Raw genomic sequence first — 17553 nt, forward strand, 5'->3', positions numbered from 1 at the left:
CGTTGGTAAATATTCTTTATTTCCTGACATACTGACATACCTGCTTACTTATGGTGTATACTGCAGATCACTGCGCGGACACGATCAAGTAACAATGATCACATGGGACTCGGTGGAGAGCTACATGACCCCCTACCCTAACTTGGTGGGTTTGATAGCTGACTCCACTTCAAAAGCCAGAAGTCACGGATTGTCGTTTGTTTGACGTTGATGATAATGTTAATACACGCGCCTGACGAGTCGCCTTGGAATTTTCGGACGTCAACTGTTACATATAATTCCTCGTGGAAGCAGCTGGACACAAGTGTCCGTTTCGAGCTGAATGCAGTCGAGATGTGAACTCGTGTGTGGCGTCTCGGTCAAACTCTAATGAAGGATGTGACACAGGATGAGTCTCTTGTTCTTTTTTTGAGGGTTTGCCCTTCATGGTGCCGATATCATAGCTATGACCTGTCTGGCCTATTTATTCTTCATATGTTGTTGTTCTATTTTGCTGTCCAATAGCTAACGGCTTGGATTAGAGCTCACCTCGTGCGTACATACTGCAACAATAAACCAGCTTATCTGTGGGTTCTACATAGTAATGATTTTCTATGCCAGCCATATAAGTAAGAGCTACTTCATTCTCGACTCTCGACATACGTTCTCAAGGAATAGGGATTTGCGGAAGTTAACAAAAAAGGAACGTCGTCAGAGACTTACTTATGTTACAACATTGGAAGTTCCATTGCGGAAGATGAGAGCGGGGGAAGATGTGGAGGTAAGATGAAAACTTGAAGGTGCCACGATGGTGCTTATTGTTCTATTGTTCGAGGGTGTGGTTCCTATGTAATAATGATAAGCACACCCGGGCCCACACTGAAACCATGACCAAGTTGAGAAGCCATTGTGGGGCCCGCATTGGCGTCTCAGCTTAGTCCGCCTTCCACATCCACATCTCGAATTGTTTGTGAACCTGAGCCATAGTATATAAAGGGTAGACATTTCCTCTGCATCATTATCGCCTTTCCTCTCTCTCTCTTACTACTATCATCTCCTCATGCGATCTATTCAGACTAAGTAACAAAGTGTCAGGCAGGACGTTATAGGTGTGAAGTAGTTTACTACTACTGCATACCGGTAAAATATGTCCTGGTGGGGATCATGCTCCAGGATACGACACACCAAGGTTCAAAGGCTTGTCGATCTATCTCCACGGCATGCCATTGGATCATCCGATGTCTTTTTTTGCCATGCCCGATACTCGACTAACCACTCGATTCACCAACACCTTCCGCGGCCACTAGAACACTGCAACCCGCCAATACTACTCTGAAGTCCCTAGAAGCCCATGCTTGTTCGATGACCTAGTGATACGTCGTCTTATAAGGTTGTCTGCCAGTGGCATACATGGGTGTCGAGGGATGTTGGAGTAGTACTGGTGGGTGACAGAGTTCCAGTGCAGCCGAAGTTGCTGGTAAATTGAGAGTATGATCGAGTGTCGGGCATGGTAAAGAAAGGCGTCGGATGATACATTGGCATGCTACGCAGATCGATGAGCCTTTGGGCCTTCGTGGATCGTATTCGGGATGATGCTTTCCACCTTGACATATTTTATTGTGTTAACACTGCCGTCACGAATCTTGTCGCCTCTGCATTGCTTACTATGTTTATGGTTGCACCCTCATTAGTGCGCATGTGTATTGACTGACCCAGCATAAATATTTGCAACATATTTCCTCAGACGTTTCCCGATGTACGGTACAGCCTGGGGGACACACCCGTGTCTGACATGGCTTGTGCACGGATTTTTTGAAATACGGCTGCCAGCTAATGCAGGCTTGCTGTTCAAAGGCACATGTTACCAGCTCAGAGGCGCTCAGGCGCCAAGCCAACTCACTGACGGCGAAATAAATGGCACGACACAGAGAAAAGATATGACTGATAAATAACTGTCAAGTAGCGAGCATTACTCGAGTTCAAGCTGCAATCATTATCTTCGTTTCCTCCCTGTTCCGCAGTCCACGTCCCCCAGCTCCGGAAATATCACCCAGTGGGTAATCCTCGTATGTATCCAATGTCCTGGCAACATTAACTTGTAAGGGACTCGGGAAGGCAGAAAGGGTAGCCGCTGCCGAAATCGTCTTTCTCTTGGACATAGCGAATCCCACCCGCGCAATGATTAGTAACGGTGAGATAGTCTATGGAGAAAAAAAATATTTAACGATACGTCATGGATAGCCTACTCTGCACCCACCGCGATTTGAGTAGCTGCTCCGACCCCAACGAGTCCCTCTGGTTTGCCTGCTGCATAGAGGGCGAACATGACTGCGGTACATGTGGTGATCAGGGCCCCACATTCAATGACGATGAGGAAGCTAGCCTTATAGTTGAGTCGTCCAGTGAGAATGGCCGTGCGGCGTCCCGCGTGCCATAAACGATAGGCTATGCCGCCTGATGCAAGAAAATTGACACAAGTCTCAAGACCCCACCCGGCGAGCCCGTACGAATGGACATTGCGTGAGAGTGCTGTGGCTGTGGCGGGTATAAAGCCAGAAACGGCGATCGACGCTATACCTGACAGAGTGTCACTACAGATAGCTCATTGACTTACACATCTAGCTTACTGCAGTGAAGCATCCATAGAATGAGCTATGGATTGAAGGTTATCAACAATGTCACATTAATGGTGAATACAACAAAGACAGCGTACAGGTATAATACAAATCTTGAAGTTGCGCTCCCAGATCACGTATAATCTCCAAATCTGAAATACAAACATTTATCTCTGTGTTGCGATTTGGATCATGAAACTCACTAAGAGTAGTTCTTGAGCGAACGTCTAGGAAAGATTGGTATCAGTCAAACAACATTGGAGATGCAGATGCTTCGCCACCGACATTGACGATATATACAAAGAAGCCGCCAACGAACAGTTCGTTGCCACCAGGGTTGGTGAAGTAGTCATTAGCAGCGCTGGCTGAAGTTGCGAATGCAGCCATCAGCTCCAGCAAGCTTACGATGACATGTGCTGTAGCTAGTGAAAATTGAATAACGCTCGAAAACAGGAGCGTTCTAGAAATTATATCATAATCGCGCTTTTGCTTGAAAAGATGTAGGCTTCCGCTCACTTTCGAGATGCTCCGTCGTGGCCTTGAAGGATGAAAAGACAAATGCTGAATAAGACGCAGCTACAACCTCCATCAGAAATGACCCCGGATGTTATGGCAAAGCGCACTTTATACCTGAATGAGAAGGGAGTGTGTCGGCGACCCAACATAAATTCGTCAGGTACGTACCATACAAGATCGCCTCCAGCCAGATACCTGTGATATACATCTGTGCCAGAGACTCGATCATGGTTGATAGAAAAAATGGAGGGACGGAGGCGTGTTCAAAGGGTACCCTAAATGCATTATTAGGTGGGTCATGTGTTTCACTTGGCTTGGGTGAATTCAGGAGTGCCAACGTCTCATACCAACCAATCCATCAGCGAATGGTTGCGACCGGAGATCATCAGCTTTTGTGGCGCTTCGTTGATATTTGGGAGATCATGGGCGCGGCAACGGTAAAAATGGGAACATGGTACGTGAAACCATGCGATAGTTGTGACAGCGTGAACACCTGCTGCCGACACCCCATGACACCCCATGGGAAGTCCGAAAGCCAACCGAAAGCGCCGCGGTCTGTGCCATACAGGAAGTTGTACATGTCTGTGCGGGTCCTTTGATTGCCCAAGTGTTCCCAAGCCAAGGAAGTTCGAAGCGGAATGATCCCAAAGAAGACAGGGAGTGTCTCTGTGTGCGACGCAATTCAGAATGAGCTCTGCACCATCAATGTATTGAGACACGCAGCAGTTACGACCCCCGAATTCCAGGGCAACTTGAACTCAACGGCAACTTGAAGATGTGGAAATTCTTGATTCGCGACATGAACTCAACACCAATTGCAAGATTTGAAAAGGGACATGATATGCGAGTAATAAAACAAGCGACGGTGAAACTTCTTGTCCTGCAATCCTGATAGCAAAAAGCATGTGCATCAGGGACGGTTAGGCTTCAGCTCAAGGAACTGCTCACAATGGGTATGACGGCCGTCGGCCATGGCGAGCGAGTGAGTAGTATGTACTTAGGAAAATGCTGCCGCAACTGCCGCAACATCATGGACAACCATCGTCGACGAGGGTCAGTCGTGCTGGCAGCAGCAGGCTTGACCAAACATTTGGACTCTTGAAGGCATCCGCGTCATTCTTGTTGGCATCAATTTTCCCCTATAGTGACTCGCAAATCTGCCCTACTAGCCTGAGATTCTGACTATACCACACTGCCACGTGTAGACACTAGACACTAAAGACAGCTGGCGCGCCGCGAGGATGTTCTCGATGCGACTGGTGACAAGATGCCCAGACAAGATGTCATTGATCTCCATGTCGTTATGGGCGAAGAAGATTCCGCTCCAAGCACGGCAAGATCAAAAGCAGCGCAGCAAAGTCAAGTGGTGCACTTGCGTGCGCAATATTGTGCGAAAGGCTGCCCGAATCCGGCTGACAACGGTCACGGCATATCAACGATTACACGTCAGCAGCCCGTCGTGGAGAAAGAAGGGATGTGATCGTTGAGGCCTAGGCCTGGGGACTGAGGATTGATCTGCTGAGGAACATACACCAGCAAAGGCCGATGAACGTTAACGACTACTTCATAATGATATGCCAGCTAGAACCTGTGCCAGCATCATTCCCAAGTTGCCGTTTGGCGGGACACCGTGACGGAAACAAAAAGGAAGTGATAAACAAGTCGCATGTGTTGGAGCTGCGGCTAGTTATGTCCTGAAAATACTGATATCAAGTATAGTTGTTAGCGGAATTACTCAATGGTTGCCTCGAGTGTGAAGCAGCGTGTTGAAAGCTGTAATGCATGTCATGCATATGATCAGTTTGAAGTTTGCTCGAAGTTGTAATTACTAATTAGGACGTCACATGATCCATTTATATTTATGTATCTCACAAATATCAAAATAATAGTTTAAATCCGTTAGGAGCGACTTCTGTTCGTCAACGACGATGAGCAGTGAAAACGAACCCTTAATTTCGAGCGCCGAAGATGAGACAGTGCGGCGGGACTCTCGCACACTTCGTGACCGCGCACTCGTCTGGTCCGGCCTGGCTATTGTATTCATCGTTGTTGCGGTCGTTGCTCTGGTCAACCCAGGCTTTGTAAGCGACACTGGACTTTCGGGAAAGCTGCCCCGGGATCCTAAGCTTGCAGCACAGCGTCTGCTCGACACTGCTCCTGTAATCGTACGCCTCTTGACCCGTTTCCTCCGCTCATCCCTCGCTGACGGAACACACAGGATGGGCACATTGGTATGTTCCCTCTCAAATATTTCCTGCCCACCCTCTTACAATTCGCTTTGGAGATCTTCCTATGGTTGCTCGCTTCGGCTGGCGTAACAACGTCACCGATGTTCCTCTTGACGGTCAAATGCCCATGCATGTGGATATTCCGCGTCTGAGGGAAGGGAAAGTTGGAGGATTCTTTTGGTACACAACAGCATCCACACATTGCACCACAAACTGACTTGGCTCAGGTCTGTATATGTAGGTTGCGCAAGCCCTGAAGATGAGGGTGCCGATTTCTTGAAAGCTACCTGGCGCGTCCGGTCTGGGTATTCCTTGTTAAGCTTAGTATATTGCTGACCGCACGTAACGATAGAGACACCCTCGAGCAAATTGACGTAGCAAAGGGCTTGATATCGAAGTATCCTGGCGTGAGTCTTACATACCTTCATGTTAGTAACGATAAATAATGTCTGGCGCAGGACTTTGCATACGCTGTCAGCACAAGTGACATTAAATCAGCAATCAGAAACCGCAAAATTGCGAGCATCCTAGGCGTTGAGGGGTGAGCGCGACCTTGCTGGCTCCTTCCACCCCCCTAAAGTTATTGCTATTTTAGTGCCCATCAACTCGGGAACTCTATTGCTGTCCTCCGCCAATACTACGAACTTGGGGTTCGCTACGTCACTCTGACCCATACTTGTCACAATGCTTTCGCTGATTCTTGCGGTTTCTTGGCTCCGAGTGTCCCACGGCACTACGGCCTCAGCCCTCTTGGCTTCAGGCTCGTGGAGGAGATGAACAGACTTGGAATGCTTGTCGATCTTTCTCATACTTCTGACATGACTGCAACCCAGGCCCTCCTGCACTCTAAGGCCCCAGTCATCTGGTCTCATTCGTCTGCCAGGGCCATCCATGATGTTGCCCGCAATGTGCCTGACGAAGTACTTGGTCTCGTCGGTTTCGGCGAAGGGCAAAGAGATGCTGTTGTCATGGTCTGTCTGGAAAATAATCAATCTACTACCTTTTTAATGATTGTGCAGGTCAACTTCAATGGTCCGTTTGTTGCTGACGATGGCGAGGCTGACATTGAAGCCGTCGCCGATCACGTTGAACATATCGCAAAAGTTGCTGGAGTGCAACAGTGAGTGATGACCAATACTCTCTCGCCTGCAGCCTACCGATCTAATGGCTATTACAGCGTCGGTATCGGGAGCGACTATGATGGCATTTCTGTTACTCCGAAGGGACTCGAGGACGTTTCAAAGTATCCTGCTCTGGTACGCGACATCTTACCACCTATATTTAAGCGACGACTGACTGCTCTAACTTCTAAGATAGCTGAATTGCACCAACGCGGATGGAGCAAGCGCGATCTGGCTGGGCTCACTGGGGGCAATTTCCTTCGGGTATTCGAAGGTGCAGAGAAAGTGGCCAAAGAATTGCAAGCTGCAGGAACCTTGCCAAAATACGACATTTACGATAAGAGAGAAGACTTGCCCATTTACAAGCCTTGATGCGTTCCGAGAGGTGTGGTACGTCTATTTACATAACTATCTGGGAATTGTTGCAGTTGCGAATGTAATTTGCTATGTTGATTTATGCGTTATTGATATAAAATTATTTGAAGAAGTTATTTATTCGTTGCTCACACGTCCAGCTCTTCGCGCGTCATGGACGATCATCTCAATAACTCCGTCTGGCCGCATTACAAATACATTGGGCTGCGTAGCTTCGACGTGGTAAGCGGGATATGCATGGCCTTGCTGATTAACAAGAACGAAGTCAGCGGGGTATGCGATGGGCGTCGCTGACGGCGGGATGACGACGGTCGCACAACGCCTTGTTGCATGCTTCGCCCAAGACCAGGGTAGCATCTCCGGAACTCGGCGCGAACACAAGCGCTGTGTGATGACAGGGTCTACACACTAAAAAAACGTTTTAACGCTAGATTCTCCAGGCTGGACATAGTGCACTCTTGATGCATTAGGCGCATGTCAGCCTCGAGGTGTCCATCATTAAGCACCTCGTAGTGATGGGTTTCCCCTCGACTTCCGATGGCTCTGATGGTTCTCACTTTGAAGAGCACGGCGCTCAGGCTTCATACCTCTGCTCCTAGGAATAGGCAGATGTACTCTTGAATTGGCCTTCAAAATACCTTTATCCGTGCCATCGTTCCAGTAATCGAGGACCTCTAAGCGTACACTCGTCTACAACAGTTAGCCTATCCGGGTCACTGGATAGCCGCTGTCTCGTCGTATACTCGCTCTCCTACGAGATCAGCGGGAGACAGGACGTGAACAAGCAACAACTCTACACTCCTTAGTAACCACGTTGATTGGGGTATATGGATGAGTTGTGATATCGAAGCCATGTAGAAAGAACAGACCGCTACACATCCAAAATTATTCTCGAGAAATACTTCTTCACGCCCTCTGCACCGTGTACAATTGCTCCGATTACTCCGTCCGGTCGTATCACAAACACCTTCGTCTGGTCAGATTCCACAAGGTAAGCCGAATAAGCATGACCCTCCTGATCAATAAGAACGAGGTCAGCAGGGGATGCAACGGGTGTCGCTGGTGCGGATGAAGGCAAAACGACTGCCAGTCGCACAACGCTTTTGTCGTAAGCCTCCAGCTCGCCCAAGATCGGGATAGCATTTGCATGACTTGGAGCGAACACAAGCACAGTGTGGTACCAAGGTCGGTACAGACCAAAAAGCGTCTTTGGGTCTAAATCAGACTCTCCAAGCGCCACCTGTAACATATCTGGTGCATCAGGCGCCCTGTCTCCAGCTTCCAGGTGCCCCTCGTCGAGTACTCCGTAGGCATTGATAGGTCTCCCCTCGACTGGAGTTACAAATTCATCAAGGACAATAGTGCTGAACCGGCAGTTGATACCGAGCATGAACATGATGGGGCTTCGTTGGACCGACACGCGTCCCAAAGTTTTTATTTGGTTGAGAATCGAGGTGGTCATCGCGAGCATCTCGGAGATGACAGGTAGACGCTCAGCGCTGTATGTTTCGAGAAGAGACTTATCGGCAAGTCCTTTCTCAACAAGCGCGAGTTTCCATCCTAGGTTGAACTGGTGTACAACCCAGTCAGTCATCATGTCGTATGGCTACATTTACGAAACTCACAGCATCTTGTACACCTGAGTTGAGTCCCTGTTCGGAGATAAATGAGGAAGCTGTGTCATTTGACGAGAGCACACATACCTGACCACCGGTTGGAGGGTGGACGCTGGACATGTGTCAGCAGCTGTTTGAACGTCACAGAGATAGACCTACTGAGCAGCATCTACGACAGCATCCATCAGCACAGCTAGATACGCCTCAAATGGAGCCACATACCGCCTGCAACAAACACTCGACCCTCACTAAACTTATTCACCATCCGAACATTAGCCCTGAACCAAACCGATGAAAATGCATCGATCGTTCACAAAAAAAAACACAAAACGAACCGGAACTCGCTCACCCACACCAGCTTATTGAAAGTAATTTCGGTAGGTATCAACGATGCAATCATCTCAAAGATAAGCTCCTCGCTCTGAGCGACCTTTGTCAGGTCTAAGGCACCATCAGATATGGAAAATTGCCAGCCATCCTCTCCAACTTCGTCTGTTGGACGCAATGAGACGCTGTGAGCCGTGAATACATCTCCGATCATCAGTGACATCATTGGTACATACCGTCGTTCTTGGAATTTTCCAACTTGAAATTGATGCCAATACTTTCGAGACAGGATTAGGAGCGCTCGTTCATCAAATAAGTAGAAATCGAACACACCGATCTGTTAAGACCAACGGCCTTTAAACAAATATCTCCGGTGATAACTCGGAAATCGTCTCTGGTCTCGCCCAAAAATGTAAGCCCGAGTTGCTTGCGAACGACACCTGCAAACTGAAATTCAGTCTCATTCTGCTTCATCTGACCGCGTCTTACTTTTAGCACCATCAGTGCCTATCAGCCACTTTGCATCAAACGTTTCTAATATGCCGTTCCTTGCTAGAACAGCGGTAACGCCCACATCGGACTGCTCGAACGAACGTAGTTCGGTGCCCATCTCAACAGAACAAGAGAACTTCTCTAGGTGTCGTCGCAGAATCACATCTAGGAGCTGTTGACCTATCGCCTTCGGAAGCTAGAAATCAAAATAAACCAAAATTTTAGCATGACTGCTTGAGAAGACAATGTCTCTGCGCACGAATGGTATCGCGGGCGTAGTTTCCATATGCGGGGCCACAAAAGATTCCCCTAGAGGTTCCAACGTCCCTGGCTTGTACGAACGGACCTTAAGGATGGATTTCCCCAGATCTTTAACTTCTGGGACATTCAAGAAGTTGAAAAGTTCGATGGTGCGTGGCTAGATCATTCATTAATTGAGACTACGAGGCATCAGAGAAGTAGTGTTGTGACACACCCAGATGCCGGGACCGCGCTGTCCGATGCGAGGGTTGGGGTCTTTATCGATGATGCGGACTGGGATGCCGTTCTGAAGGAGTGTCAACGCTGCTACCAGACCCGCTGGCCCAGCACCTACCTAAGAAAGAGAATTCAGCTCAGGAGGTGCGATCTTCTATCATAAGCAGGCCACTTACAACTAGTACAGGAGGACGAGTGGAAGTCATGGTATGTAGAGGTAGATGAGTTTACAGTTTTTTGAATGATAGTAGCAGACAATCACGTCTCATACCATATATAAGACACAGCAGATCGAAGCGAAAAGGCCGGGGGCAGGTAGCAATGTGCCGTACAATCGTGTCCTGTAAATGCTATATCCTTACAGAAACAGATTGCCGACGTTACACGATCCATCGGATGATCTGCCAATAAGGCTCACCAGATACTTCAAGACGCCGACCGGACGGCTGCGGACGCACCCCAATACATTTGATGCCAACGAGACGTGAGTATGATATTGATTTTGTTCCAACTTTGAAGACACTTGCACATGCTGTGCAGGGCTGCTTCTCCTTGGGAAAATATTTCTGATTCCCCCACGTAGGCTGCGCTGGCAAATTGATATTCGGACCTGTAATGGAAATTCGACGAGAACCAGCAGCACCCTGGCCTGCCTCTGGACTTGAGGGGTGAAATCGATCTCCTGACAAGCGAAATCTCCTTGTACACTCTCTGAAGTGCATGATCGAGGAGTAAATAGTCCATCTTGAAGCTTGCCATTAAACAATCAATCATCAGTTCACGCCAACGAGGTGTACTATGCATATAAACGTGATGGAGTTCCATTTGAACATGAAGCGAATGGCTTCGTCTAGTTCTGCAGTACTAGCTCTCGTCAATGCGGCAAGTGTCGGACCAAGCAAAAACACAATCGTACTCTCTCGCAGAACCCAACGAGTTTTCAAAACTAGGCCCCGTGCTGGTTACGGGGGTCTGCGTGCTTTCACGTCTGCCAATGTGGCTCTCCCTCACGCAGCCAGCGGTGAGAAGCATCCGTAGCCAAAGAACATATTGGAATTGATGGACGAGACGCAGAGATCGATGCTGCTTAGAGCAGGAGAAATCGGCAATAGACAATGTCATTGCACGCAGACAACGCGAGACAAATGGTCCGGACGACACTCCCTCAGATGTTCCAACGTCCCCGGCTTGTACGAACAGATCACAGCTGCGCATTTCCCCAGATCATTGACTTCTGGAACATTCAAGAAGTTGAAGAGTTCAAGGAAGCGTGACTAGAATGTGCGTTCAATGAGACCGCGGGTGATATGATAAGTGGATGTATGACAAACCCATATTCTGGCACCACGCTGTCCGATGCGAGGGTTGGGTTCTTCATCCATGATGCGAACTGGGATGCTGTTCGGGATGAGTGCCAACGCTGCTTCCAGACCAATTCAGCTGAGGAGCGATCTTCTATCATAAACTAGTCACTTACGATTAGCACAGGAGGATGAGTCGTGTGTAGAAGTTGACGAGTTCAGAGCATAGAGGAAGATTGGGTCGTTGAAACATATGGGCAAAATGGATCACAACGGCAAGGCAAGGTCGCACGTAACCAACGGTGTGCTGTTGAGTGTTTGGGTGCGGATCGTTATCGAAACAACTTGCCGACATTACACGTCCCTGCAGCACGTTCCACCGGATATTGTGTCAAGTAACTTGTAATGGCAGGGCCATTAATAAAAGGAAGAGCTAAGCGCCGAGATTGGGCGCACAGTGCCAGGTGCACACGTGACTGCTCAACGTCATACAGTCTGTCGTCATTAGGAGCCGGCGTTGGATATAAAGTCCAACGTCGACACCGACACCAACTACACACCACACTTGTACATGCACTTGATTTATACTGCTTCCTTCACAATGTACCGAGCACCCACTTTGCGTTCTATCCTTGCTACCCGTCACGGTCGTGTCCCAGCCAACATCCCTCCTGTCGTAAGTCGATTGGTGTTCCATAATTCTCAAAACTAATTGCCGACTGTAGGCCCGTAGGACATTCGCAACCCAGACCCCTCCAGGGCAAGCGTCGCCCAATCCCAAGGCCAGTCCTTCCACCAATGGTGGCGGACACAACAATGGCCTCATCATCGCGTCTGCTGTTGCGGCACTTGCAGGAATGTACTATTTCTACAACCGCGACCGAAGCATCAGTCTTCAGGAGAAGAAGCGCAGAGATGAGGAGGATATAAAACGGGCAGTGCGCGCAGTAGAGGGCGATTTAAGGCAAGCTGGGGAGGCAGGGAAGGCAAGGGCCGAGGATGCCCTTAGAGAAGGCCAGGAGAGCTATGATGCTGTGAAGGTCGGTCATTTGAGCGTCCCAGTTGATCGATTCGTCTGACCTACTACATGTAGGCCTCAGCTAAAGAGAAAGCGGCTGCATCCCGCCAAAAGGTGGACGAATCTCGCTACGATCTGACAGAACAGGCACGGCAGACGGCACACGAAGCGCAGGCAAAACTGAACCAGTACAAGAACGCAGCTGAGAAATCTCTGGCGGATGCCAAGAGGACATCCGAACAAAAGTACGAGGAGACAAAGGATGCTGTCGCACAACGCGCGGATGAAGCCAAGGACGCTGGCCAAAGCTGGTTTGGTTGGGGGCAGTCAAAGACAGACGAGGCGAAACGCGAAGGTGCTCAGAAAGTTGCTGAGGGCGCAGAAGATGTTAAGAAGAAAGCCGAGAGACAGGTATGAGATATGCGGTAAACTTGAATGAATATTGTACGTCTGAATTAGTATAGTATTGTAATACATCACCTATATTCCCTATACTGTTACATCGCATACGATTCTCCCTAAGCTTCACCAGTAACATGCTGGGAGATGATGAGAACATAGTCGTGTGCCACAAGGAGTTCCGCACCCTGGTGACAAGAAAAGGGTTGTTAACTTTGCGTTGACTTTTGACTTTTGCATTACCGGTCCAGGTACCGGACCCCGGTATTAGCCGGGTGCGTTTTATCTTAAGGGTATCTTTCTCCCGCACTAGTCTGTTAGTTTGACGAAGCCTATCAGTGACAATCCTGAGTAAGTTGACTCGGCTGACTCGGCCGGCGAAATCGCTGATAGCTGATCTGCACTTGTGTAGTGCACATCCACCACTGTCTTTGTGTTGTCGGGCGTTGTAGCTGAGATGACCGAACTTCAGACCAAGGTTATCCTTGTAGGCTTGGGGTATGTGAACGCTTCACATTTGCATAGGAACTACCGATTGATTTGCTCTATAAAAAGTGGTGCCACTTGCTCAGGAAAGACGACGCTCGCAAAGCATCTAAAGAATATACTGCCCAACAGTGTCATCGTGCACCAGGATGTCAGTGAATTTCTCAAATGTTATCAGCATTAACTTACCTATGTCAGGATTTTGCTCCAGTAAGACAGGGTACTCGATCAGATCGTACTTTTTCGCTGAGCGGTCGCGCAGCCTGAGGAATTGCTTCCCATAAATCATGGCTACCAGGACTGGGATGCTCCAGATAGCGCAATCGATTACCCACGACTATCCAAGTTTTTGAAGCACGTGAAAGACACGGGAAGCATACCGGATGATCATAGAAGCCATGAACATTTGAACAAGCAGACGGATTTGCCTATTGAAGCAGAGTGTCAAAACCGTCTGGCTGAGCGCTTCAGAGTTTTGCAAGATCAAATCAAGGAGAGTGACAACATCAATATAGTGTGGGGATTGGTCGACGGGTTTCTGTTGTATTGGGATCAGGTGCGTCATCGGCATTGACGCCTCGATGAATTGAATCAATGTGATTCGGTCGCAGGAAGTCATAGAGCAACTAGATATTCGCTTCTTCCTCCGTGTTCCACTCAAGACATTGGAGGGTCGGAGGAAAGCGCGGCAGGTTTACATCACAGCAAGTATGTCCTTCAGTGTTTCCGCTCTATCTTCGTTCCTATTCCGCTCCGATGATTATTGACTTTTGCTCCTCATTCATCACCTCCACTCTAATTTCCCCCTAACTCCGCGTGCCTCCGTTCTTTGTCCACGACATCCACGATATGTGCGGCTACTATCATGGAGTGCAATTTAATGAAGAGGGGGACGCCTGGGTAGACCCCCCTGACTACTGGGAGAAGATCGTGCTCCCTGCATACCTGGACGCACACCGCGGAATATTCGAGGGTGGTGATGTTGAGAATGGGGACCTGACGAGTAAGGTGAAAGGGCTTGTTTTAATTGAGCAGAAAGAGGACAAATCAATGAGCATGACGGATATCGTTGAAAAGTGCTGCCAGGGGTTATATCAGCTTGTCAGGGCGGAAGGGTCGAGCAAGTGAGGGGGTTAAATCTTGATGTCCGGTGCACGATTGATGTATACCATGATCACGTAAATAGAATTTTTAAATGATTCCCCTGCACGGCTGGTGTAACTGATAATTGTTTTTTGCTCGTGAAAATGGGACAAGTCACACCGGGAATAGCTCCCCCGCAGGAGAATCAACGGAGGGTTGGCGGAGGGCGTTGTTCCTTGTCATGCCGCGATTTGGCCGACCGTGATTTTCAATACCCGAAGCTGACATAATGCGACAATCACATGTTGGTTTTAATTTATACCTTGCGCCTTGTGATTGGCTAGCAATTAAAGGTACTTGACCGGATCCCGCTACCCCGACGTGGCTACCCATCCTTACTCTCTCTCCACTACCATCGTTTCCTCACACTCCTAACAATTATCGTAATGTCTCAGGTCATCGTTGTTGGAGGTGGCCTCGCTGGTCTCTCCGCAGCTCATACCCTTCTTGAGCGTGGCGCTAACGTATTGTTGCTTGACAAGCAAGGGTACGAGGATTCACATTGGGAGTGAAGCAATTATTGATGGAGTTCCGCAGATTCATGGGTGGAAACTCCACCAAGGCCACTTCTGGTATCAATGGTGCTGGTACCCAGACGCAGCAGGAGGCTGGTATTCCAGATAACGCAAAGATTTTCTTCGAGGACACGAAGAAATCTGTGAGTGGAGCTATATTTCTGCCTGGACCTTATACTAATACATTCCAGGCTCGTGAACTTGCGCGCGATGACCTCATCCGTGTGTTGACTGGCCGCTCAGGCGATGCTGTCAACTGGTTGCAGGACAAATTCGCCCTTGACCTTTCAAAGGTCGCGCGGTTAGGAGGCCACAGCCAGCCCCGCACACACAGAGGAAATGCACAATTCCCTGGTATGGTATGTAGCTGCAATCTCCGTGTCGGGCTCTGTTAACTCCGCATTTCTCCACTGATAGGTTATTACTTACGCACAAATGGAGCGCCTGGAAGACTTGGCAGTAAGCCAGCCTGACCGCGTGAAGATTTACAAGAAGGCCCGTGTCACAAAGCTCGTCAAAGACGAGTCTGGCGCAGTTACGGGCGTTGAGTTTGTCCGGAACGGCAAGACAGAAACTGAATATGGCCCCGTCGTCCTTGCTACTGGTGGTTATGCTGCTGATTTCACTGGCGGTGACTCTCTGCTGAAGAAGCACCGTCCTGAATACTACGATCTCCCGACGACGAATGGTGACCACTGCACTGGTGATGGTCAGAAAATCGCCATGGCTATTGGTGCGAGTGCGATTGACCTTGAGAAGGTGCAAGTGCACCCGACGGGTCTTGTTGACCCTAACGAGCCCGACGCGAAAGTGAAATTCTTGGCTGCAGAGGCTCTTCGTGGTGTTGGTGGTTTACTTCTTGACAAGAACGGCGACCGTTTCGTCGATGAACTTCAACATCGTGACTACGTTACTGGAAAGATGTGGGAGAACGGCAAGGTATGAGAATATGCTTGTTTCTGTTTGCCATTTACCCAATGACCCTCACTAGTACCCCATTCGCTTGATCCTTAACGGACAGGCTTCAAGTGAGATCGAATGGCACTGCAAGCACTACGTCGGCCGTGGTCTCATGAAGCGTTTCGAATCTGGCGAGGCTCTTGCTAAAGAGATGGGTGTCAAGCCTGAATATCTCAAGAAGACTTTCGACACGTACAACACCGGTGTCAAGGCCAAGAAGGATCCATTTGGCAAGAAGGTAATGCCCATTTTCAACAAGATATATTGTGCTGTTGCTCAACTCCAGCAGTACTTCTCAACAGGAGAGTGGAGCATGAACGACTTCTTCAATGTCGCAATCATGACCCCTGTATTGCACTACACCATGGGCGGTTTGGAAATCGACCCCGAGTCACGCGTCATTGGCAAGGACGGCAAGCCGATCCCCGGTCTCTTCGCTGCTGGTGAGGTTGCTGGTGGTGTACACGGTGCCAATCGCCTTGGTGGTTCGTCACTGCTTGGATGTGTTGTTTTCGGACGCGTTTCTGGCGACTCAGCTGCTGCCTATCTCCTCCAGACGACTAGCGCCATCGTACAGAAGGCGGGCGGGCGTCTTGGCGCATTTGTTGGACAACTTGAGTCGAGTCCTGCTTCTTCGTCTGCACCTACACAGCCCGTTGCCACGAGTGGTCCCGCACAGTCGTCATCACTATCAAAGGAATTCACTTCCGCGGATGTAGCTAAGCACAACAAGAAGGACGACATCTGGGTCATTGTCAATGGCCAGGTGCTGGACGTCACATCCGTAAGTGCATCCCTTCCAATCCTGTGACTTTTTTGTTGATTGTTTCGCGACATAGTTCTTGCCTGATCACCCAGGAGGCGAGAAAGCTATTATTCTCTACGCTGGTCGTGACGCAACAGAGGAGTTTAACATGCTCCACGACCCGAAGGTATGAAAAACTGTCGTGACTCCTTGTTCTAGGCTAATTCGCGATGTAGGTTATTCCAAGATATGCGCCAGACGCTGTCATTGGTACACTGAAGAAGTAGGGGGTAAAATGGCGCTACTAAACTCAGCAAAAGCAGAGCAACTATATCTGTCATCTTTTCATAGCATCGCATATCTCTCCTCTGTGTCTTTACTTGGTTGTTGTGATCCAGTGTATTCTAATGTTGTCTTCATACCATCTCTGACTGTCTGATCCACGAGGCCAACGATGCTGAACGTTGAATTGAATCTTAATACGCCTCCGCCCATAACATGATCGTGGCCCTGGGAAGTTGTTTTTCTCATAAGCCCGTGGCGCCTTTCCCATGCGCCTCCGCCCGCCCTGGCGCCGCGGGCGCCACTTCATTTCGAACTTTGTCGCCGCCGGATTTCACATTTCATACACCTGGCAGATGGGGGCTGCTGCGCCAGGCCACAGCTGTAGATATAGCTGTGCCGTCACCTAGGTTCAGTCGGGAGGAATCGGATGGACACGAGTACGTTCAAAGGTTGGCCAAGCTGCCAACGACACCGATAGCCATTTGCCATGCACTGCATGAACATGTTGGCGCATAAGCATATACGCCCTCTGGCGTCCTCTGTGGCGTCGGCCGAGCCATCCCAATTATGTACGTTCTTATTTCCGATCTCAAAGTAGATAACACGAACCGACACGTCACACAGGGGGCGGGTATGCTATCCTGCGCGTCCACATACAGTCTCAGACTTTCGGTTAAGGGCTCCGTCTGTCTCGTTATATGTGCTGAGATGGTGGCGTACTCCGCCGACTGTACAAAATAACGTCGTACCACCACCACCACCACCACCAACACCACTGCCATCCTACCACACCAATATATGTGTGTGCGCACCGCATCATTGTTACCAACATTCTGGAAAGAGTTGTTCTGAACGCCGCACGCTGCGGCCTCACACCCACGCCATCTGGCTGCCGTGATAGTCGTGTTGCCCGCCGATTCCACTGAATTCCTAATATGCGGTTTGGCCTGAGGAA

The 17553-nt window shown here is 49.2% G+C and overlaps 6 protein-coding genes across 6 annotated transcripts; 4 read left to right on the plus strand and 2 right to left on the minus strand.

Annotated features, from left to right (window-relative positions):
• Positions 1-1958: 1958 nt before the first annotated feature.
• Positions 1959-3318, minus strand: DEU56DRAFT_918782 (uncharacterized protein; the record flags this gene model as incomplete). Its single annotated transcript, XM_041358172.1, has 9 exons — positions 1959-2180; positions 2237-2556; positions 2607-2631; positions 2693-2746; positions 2798-2821; positions 2880-3054; positions 3111-3170; positions 3218-3224; positions 3279-3318. 9 exons carry the CDS (start codon positions 3316-3318, stop codon positions 1959-1961), a joined length of 927 nt encoding a protein of 308 aa, XP_041202229.1.
• Positions 3319-5013: 1695 nt separating this feature from the next.
• On the plus strand, positions 5014-6950 carry DEU56DRAFT_837668 (membrane dipeptidase-domain-containing protein). The gene is made up of 10 exons (XM_041354848.1): positions 5014-5275; positions 5329-5341; positions 5395-5518; positions 5566-5637; positions 5691-5745; positions 5797-5879; positions 5934-6309; positions 6358-6458; positions 6516-6594; positions 6652-6950. Exons 1-10 carry the CDS (start codon positions 5039-5041, stop codon positions 6829-6831), a joined length of 1320 nt encoding a protein of 439 aa, XP_041202230.1. The 5' UTR covers positions 5014-5038; the 3' UTR covers positions 6832-6950.
• A 755-nt stretch (positions 6951-7705) lies between these two features.
• DEU56DRAFT_918784 (FAD binding domain-containing protein) lies at positions 7706-9952 on the minus strand (the record flags this gene model as incomplete). The annotated part of the gene is made up of 12 exons (XM_041358173.1): positions 7706-8404; positions 8460-8486; positions 8538-8562; positions 8610-8619; positions 8673-8728; positions 8786-8962; positions 9014-9054; positions 9111-9217; positions 9267-9465; positions 9529-9687; positions 9745-9864; positions 9923-9952. The coding sequence occupies 12 exons, from the start codon at positions 9950-9952 to the stop codon at positions 7706-7708; spliced, it is 1650 nt and encodes a 549-aa protein (XP_041202231.1).
• A 1520-nt stretch (positions 9953-11472) lies between these two features.
• On the plus strand, positions 11473-12668 carry DEU56DRAFT_837682 (uncharacterized protein). Its single transcript, XM_041354849.1, has 3 exons — positions 11473-11723; positions 11773-12087; positions 12141-12668. The coding sequence occupies exons 1-3, from the start codon at positions 11619-11621 to the stop codon at positions 12480-12482; spliced, it is 762 nt and encodes a 253-aa protein (XP_041202232.1). The 5' UTR covers positions 11473-11618; the 3' UTR covers positions 12483-12668.
• Positions 12669-12794: 126 nt separating this feature from the next.
• DEU56DRAFT_837690 (uncharacterized protein) lies at positions 12795-14266 on the plus strand. The gene is made up of 6 exons (XM_041354850.1): positions 12795-12962; positions 13020-13101; positions 13149-13160; positions 13213-13506; positions 13562-13658; positions 13837-14266. The coding sequence occupies exons 1-6, from the start codon at positions 12922-12924 to the stop codon at positions 14076-14078; spliced, it is 768 nt and encodes a 255-aa protein (XP_041202233.1). The 5' UTR covers positions 12795-12921; the 3' UTR covers positions 14079-14266.
• A 109-nt stretch (positions 14267-14375) lies between these two features.
• Positions 14376-16861, plus strand: DEU56DRAFT_837696 (Flavocytochrome c). Its single transcript, XM_041354851.1, has 8 exons — positions 14376-14580; positions 14631-14751; positions 14800-14967; positions 15026-15547; positions 15600-15806; positions 15858-16352; positions 16408-16500; positions 16550-16861. Exons 1-8 carry the CDS (start codon positions 14480-14482, stop codon positions 16598-16600), a joined length of 1758 nt encoding a protein of 585 aa, XP_041202234.1. The 5' UTR covers positions 14376-14479; the 3' UTR covers positions 16601-16861.
• The last annotated feature ends 692 nt before the right edge of the window (positions 16862-17553 follow it).

The sequence above is a fragment of the Suillus clintonianus genome (assembly GCF_016758775.1).
Source record: "Suillus clintonianus strain FC179 chromosome Unknown DEU56scaffold_144, whole genome shotgun sequence".
NCBI classification, from domain to species: Eukaryota; Fungi; Basidiomycota; class Agaricomycetes; order Boletales; family Suillaceae; genus Suillus; species Suillus clintonianus.

What these genes read in the sequence shown, in the direction of transcription:
- DEU56DRAFT_837668 (XM_041354848.1), top strand. Translation starts at nt 5,039, where the DNA reads ATGAGCAGTGAAAACGAACCCTTAATTTCGAGCGCCGAAGATGAGACA. An exon ending in AAAGTTGGAGGATTCTTTTG is followed by an intron (nt 5,519 to 5,565) that starts GTACACAACAGC and finishes GACTTGGCTCAG; the next exon opens with GTCTGTATATGTAGGTTGCG. An exon ending in AGCATCCTAGGCGTTGAGGG is followed by an intron (nt 5,880 to 5,933) that starts GTGAGCGCGACC and finishes TTGCTATTTTAG; the next exon opens with TGCCCATCAACTCGGGAACT.
- DEU56DRAFT_837682 (XM_041354849.1), top strand. Translation starts at nt 11,619, where the DNA reads ATGCACTTGATTTATACTGCTTCCTTCACAATGTACCGAGCACCCACT. An exon ending in CAGCCAACATCCCTCCTGTC is followed by an intron (nt 11,724 to 11,772) that starts GTAAGTCGATTG and finishes TGCCGACTGTAG; the next exon opens with GCCCGTAGGACATTCGCAAC. An exon ending in AGAGCTATGATGCTGTGAAG is followed by an intron (nt 12,088 to 12,140) that starts GTCGGTCATTTG and finishes TACTACATGTAG; the next exon opens with GCCTCAGCTAAAGAGAAAGC.
- DEU56DRAFT_837690 (XM_041354850.1), top strand. Translation starts at nt 12,922, where the DNA reads ATGACCGAACTTCAGACCAAGGTTATCCTTGTAGGCTTGGG. An exon ending in GTTATCCTTGTAGGCTTGGG is followed by an intron (nt 12,963 to 13,019) that starts GTATGTGAACGC and finishes CTCTATAAAAAG; the next exon opens with TGGTGCCACTTGCTCAGGAA. An exon ending in GCAGGTTTACATCACAGCAA is followed by an intron (nt 13,659 to 13,836) that starts GTATGTCCTTCA and finishes AATTTAATGAAG; the next exon opens with AGGGGGACGCCTGGGTAGAC.
- DEU56DRAFT_837696 (XM_041354851.1), top strand. Translation starts at nt 14,480, where the DNA reads ATGTCTCAGGTCATCGTTGTTGGAGGTGGCCTCGCTGGTCTCTCCGCA. An exon ending in TTGTTGCTTGACAAGCAAGG is followed by an intron (nt 14,581 to 14,630) that starts GTACGAGGATTC and finishes GGAGTTCCGCAG; the next exon opens with ATTCATGGGTGGAAACTCCA. An exon ending in AGATGTGGGAGAACGGCAAG is followed by an intron (nt 15,548 to 15,599) that starts GTATGAGAATAT and finishes GACCCTCACTAG; the next exon opens with TACCCCATTCGCTTGATCCT.